General features: G+C 51.9%; 1 protein-coding gene across 1 annotated transcript in view; it reads right to left on the bottom strand.

The window, feature by feature from the left end:
• The window catches only part of LOC311113836 (collagen alpha-1(VI) chain-like), a gene marked incomplete at its 3' end in the record, with an annotated part of 36,393 nt that overhangs the window by 12,791 nt on the left and 18,602 nt on the right, over nt 1-5,000 (bottom strand). The window contains exons 5-9 of the mRNA XM_084189130.1: nt 3,467-3,580; nt 2,815-2,835; nt 2,699-2,719; nt 2,532-2,576; nt 63-116 (exon numbers count right to left, since the gene is read on the bottom strand). Coding sequence (XP_084045256.1) covers nt 63-116; nt 2,532-2,576; nt 2,699-2,719; nt 2,815-2,835; nt 3,467-3,580 — 255 coding nt within the window. The remainder of the gene's footprint in view (nt 1-62; nt 117-2,531; nt 2,577-2,698; nt 2,720-2,814; nt 2,836-3,466; nt 3,581-5,000) is intronic.

The raw sequence follows: 5,000 nt of genomic DNA, 5'->3' as shown, positions 1-5,000 counted from the left end.
GTTAATAACAGACCTGATTCTATAGGTTAATAACAGACCTGTGTGTGTTCACAGGTACTCACCTCTTCCCCGATGTCTCCCTTCTCGCCTGGCATCCCCTGTCTACCTGTTTCACCCTGCAGGAAGAGAGGAGAGGAAGATGGAGGAGAAAGGAAGAGAGGGAGGAGAGAGAAAGAGAGGGAGGAGAGAGGAGGAAGGGAGGAGAGAGGAGGTAGAGGAAGGGACAGGGGAGAGAGGAGGAGAGGGAGGAGAGAGAAAGAGAGGGAGAAGAGAGGGAGAGAGGGGGGAGATAGGAGGAGAGGGGGAGAGAGGGGGAGGGGGAGGAGAGAGGAGAAGAGAGGAAAAGAGGGGGGAGAGAGGAGGAGAGGGAGGAGAGACGAGGCGAGAGGAAGAGAAGGGGGAGAGAGGAGGAGAGAGGAGAGAGGGAGGAGAGCGGAAAAGAGGGGGGAGAGAGGAGGTGAGGGAGGAGAGATGAGGCAAGAGGAAGAGAGGGGGGAGAGAGGAGGAGAGAGGAGAGAGGGAGGAGAGAGAACGAGAGGGAGGGAGGAGAGTGGAGGAGAGGGAGCAGAGATGAGGAGAGAGGAAGAGAGGGGGGAGAGAGGAAGAGAGGGGGGGAGAGAGGAGGAGAGAAGAAGAGAGAGGAGGAGAGAGGAGGAGAGGGAGGAGAGAGGAAGAGAGGAGGAGAAAGGAGGAGAGAGGAGGAGAGAGGAGGAGCGAGGAGGAGACGGAGGAGAGAGGAGGAGAGAGGAGGAGAGAGGTGGGAGGAGGAGAGAGGAAGAGAGGGAGAGAGAGGAAGAGAGGGAGGAGAGAGGAAGAGAGGGAGGCGAGAGCAGGAGAGAGGAGGAGAGAGGAGGAGAGAGGAGGAGAGAGGAGGAGAGATAGGAGAGAGGAGGAGAGGGGGGAGAGAGGAGGAGAGAGGAGAGAGGGGGAGAGAGGAGGAGAGGGAGGAGAGAGGGAGAGAGGGGGGAGAGAGGAGGAGAGAGAAGAGAGGGAGGAGAGAGGAAGAGAGGGGGAGAGAGAAGGAGAGAGGAGAGAGGGAGGAGAGAGAAAGAGAGGGGGGAGAGAGGAGGAGAGAGGAGGAGAGAGAGGAGAGGGGAGGAGAGGGAGGAGAGAGAAAGAGAGGGAGGAGAGAGGAGGAGAGGGGAGGAGAGAGGAAGAGAGAGGAAGAGAGGGGGAGAGAGGAGGAGAGAGGAAGAGAGGAAGAGAGGGGGGAGAGAGGAGGAGAGAGGAGAGAGGGAGGAGAGAGGAAGAGAGGGGGGAGAGAGGAGGAGAGGGGGAGAGAGGGAGGAGAGAGGAGGAGAGGGAGGAGAGGGAGGAGAGGGAGGAGAGAGGGAGAGAGGGGGGAGAGAGGAGGAGAGAGAAGAGAGGGAGGAGAGAGGAAGAGAGGGGGAGAGAGAAGGAGAGAGGAGAGAGGGAGGAGAGAGAAAGAGAGGGGGGAGATAGGAGGAGAGAGGAGGAGAGAGAGGAGAGGGGAGGAGAGGGAGGAGAGAGAAAGAGAGGGAGGAGAGAAGAGGAGAGGGGAGGAGAGAGGAAGAGAGAGGAAGAGAGGGGGAGAGGGGGAGAGAGGAGGAGAGAGGAAGAGAGGAAGAGAGGGGGGAGAGAGGAGGAGAGAGGAGAGAGGGAGGAGAGAGGAAGAGAGGGGGGAGAGAGGAGGAGAGGGGGAGAGAGGGAGGAGAGAGGAGGAGAGGGAGGAGAGGGAGGAGAGGGAGGAGAGAGGGAGAGAGGGGGGAGAGAGGAGGAGAGAGAAGAGAGGGAGGAGAGAGGAAGAGAGGGTGAGAGAGAAGGAGAGAGGAGAGAGGGAGGAGAGAGAAAGAGAGGGGGGAGAGAGGAGGAGAGAGGAGGAGAGAGAGGAGAGGGGAGGAGAGGGAGGAGAGAGAAAGAGAGGGAGGAGAGAAGAGGAGAGGGGAGGAGAGAGGAAGAGAGAGGAAGAGAGGGGGAGAGAGGAGGAGAGAGGAAGAGAGGAAGAGAGGGGGGAGAGAGGAGGAGAGAGGAGAGAGGGAGGAGAGAGGAAGAGAGGGGGGAGAGAGGAGGAGAGGGAGAGAGAGGGAGGAGAGAGGAGGAGAGGGAGGAGAGGGAGGAGAGGGAGGAGAGAGGGAGAGAGGGGGGAGAGAGGAGGAGAGAGAAGAGAGGGAGGAGAGAGGAAGAGAGGGGGAGAGAGAAGGAGAGAGGAGAGAGGGAGGAGAGAGGAAGAGAGGGGGGAGAGAGGAGGAGAGGGAGGAGAGAGGAGGAGAGAGGAGGAGAGGGAGGAGAGGGAGGAGAGCGGAGGAGAGGGATGGAGAGGAGTGGAGCATTAGAATTCAAGATCAGCGCTACATAATGACAACAATCAGAAACTAGCTATGAAGACCAGGTTAGCACACTGAGCTAAAGCCTAGGCATTAACCTGGGGAGCTAACACGAGTCTTCCGGTCTTCGTGTGTGTGTGTGTGTGTGTGTGTGTGTGTGTGTGTGTGTGTGTGTGTGTGTGTGTGTGTGTGTGTGTGTGTGTGTGTGTGTGTGTGTGTGTGTGTGTGTGTGTGTGATAGCCCCACCTTGGAGCCGAGGTTTCCGTCTGGTCCTTTGGGACCTCCTTTAGCCTGCGGACAAAACACATCATCAGTGATGTCATCATGGATCATACCACTATGTCACTCAGAGAGCACTACAACCTGTTATAAAGGTGTCATAAGGGGGGTCATAGGAGTTAGGGGTTACTTACATTGCAGTCGAAAGAACAGCACTGAAAAAAAAAGCACAGTTATAAATGGCAATAAACACATGGAACTATTGATTACTGTAGAAATAATATATATTACATAAATAGACAAGACATACCACATCCTTGGTCTCATTGGTCTGTAAGAGAAAACAGATCAGAGGTTAGAGAGACTCATTTACAATTTTAAATGATAGGAGAGGGAGGGGAGGTGAGGAGAGGAGAGGAGAGGAGAGGAGAGGAGAGGAGAGGAGAGGGAGGGGAGGTGAGGAGAGGAGAGGAGAGGAGAGGAGAGGAGAGGAGAGGAGAGGAGAGGAGAGGAGAGGAGAGGAGAGGAGAGGAGAGGAGAGGAGAGGAGAGGAGAGGAGAGGAGAGGAGAGGAGAGGAGAGGAGAGGAGACGAGACGAGAGGAGAGGAGAGGAGAGGAGAGGAGAAGAGAAGAGAGAGAGAGAAGAGAAGAGAGAAGAGAAGAGAAGAGAAGAGAAGAGAAGAGAAGAAGAGAAGAGAAGAGAAGAGAAGAGAAGAGAGAGAAGAGAAGAGAAGAGAAGAGAGAGAAGAGGAGGAAGAGAGGAGGAAGAGAGGAGGAGAGGAGGAAGAGAGGAGGAAGAGAAGAGAAGACGAGAGGAGAGGAGAGGAGAGGAGAGGAGAGGAGAGGAGAGGAGAGGAGAGGAGAGGAGAGGAGAGGAGAGGAGAGGAGAGGAGAGGAGAGGAGAGGAGAGGAGAGGAGAGGAGAGGAGAGAGGAGAGGAGAGGAGAGGGGTGTAATACGTACGATCATATCTATGATGCTGCGTATGGTCTGTAGCTGGGTAGATCTGCTGTTGTCAGCTGCTGTGAAGTTCTGTCTGTAGCTCTGGTCTGTAGCAATCACTGACAGTCTGGTGTCCTATAGAGATCAATACAGAGATACAGAGATCAATACAGAGATACAGAGATCAATACAGAGATACAGAGATCAATATTAGAGATCAATACAGAGATCAATGCATAGATCAATACAGAGATACAGATATCAATACAGAGATCAATGCAGAGATCAATAAAGAGATCAATGCAGAGATACTGAGATCAATACAGAGATCAATGCAGAGATCAATACAGAGATCAATACAGAGATACAGAGATCAATACAGAGATACAGAGATTAACACAGAGCTCAATATAGAGATCAAATCAATACAGACATTGATCAATTATCACTACATAAAGTTCTCTTTCAATTATTCGTTTCGACGTCTCACTGTGGGGATTCACAAGAATCTCCTAAGTAGCTCGAAGGACCAATCATACACGTCTGTTGGAGACAGACAGGTCGAGTGGCGAATGAGGGAGCCCCTCCCCTCATACTAAAGAGCCACCCCCTTGTCCTCTGATCATTCTCACCTCTCTTAATAAACAGAAGAGTTTTAGATTTTAGTCATTTAGCAGACACTCTTATCCAGAGCGACTTACAGCTGATGAGTGCATACATTTTTGCTTGTAGTTCTACTAAGCACCATTTGGCTAGCTGAGGAGATGTGCCTTAGCTGCAAGGCTAGCTATCATACCCACTAGGTTTTCTGCCTGGAAGGGTAGAATTACTATACTGAACAAAAATATAAACACAACATGTAAACTGTTGGTCCCATGTTTCATGAGCTGAAATAAAAGATCCCAGAAATTTTCCTGACGCACAAAAAGCTTATTTCTCTCAAATTATGTGAACAAATTTGTTTACATCCCTGTTAGTGAGCATTTCTCCTTTGCCAAGATAATCCATCCACCTGACAGGTGTGGCATATCAAGAAGCTGATTAAACACCATGATCATTACACAGGTGCACCTTGTGCTGGAGACAATATATGGCCACTATAAAACGTGCAGTTTTGTCAAACAACACAATGCCACAGATGTCTCAAGTTTTGAGGGAGCGTGTAATTGGCATGCTGACTGCAGGAATGTCCACCAGAGCTGTTGCCAGAGAATTGAATGTTCATTTCTCTACCATAAGGAATGTCCAGCAATGTCGTTTTACAGAATATGTCAGTGAGCCCAACCGGCCTCAAAACCGCAGACCACGTGTAACCACGCCAGTCCAGGACCTCCACATCCAGCTTCTTCACCTGCGGGATGGTCTGAGATCTGATATTGGCGTCGTAACCAACTTCAGTGGACAAACGCTCAAGCCTTTATGGTAAAGTGGTCAGACGGAAGCCACTCCTCAGTAAAAGGCACATGACAGCCCGCTTGTAGTTTGCCAAAAGGCACCTAAAGGACTCTCAGACCATGAGAAACAAGATTCTCTGGTCTGATGAAACCAAGATTGA

This window comes from Coregonus lavaretus, assembly GCF_964263955.1.
Source record: "Coregonus lavaretus genome assembly, contig: HAP1_SCAFFOLD_5161, whole genome shotgun sequence".
Taxonomy (NCBI): Eukaryota; Metazoa; Chordata; class Actinopteri; order Salmoniformes; family Salmonidae; genus Coregonus; species Coregonus lavaretus.
This window is presented reverse-complemented; position numbering and strand designations above follow the sequence as displayed.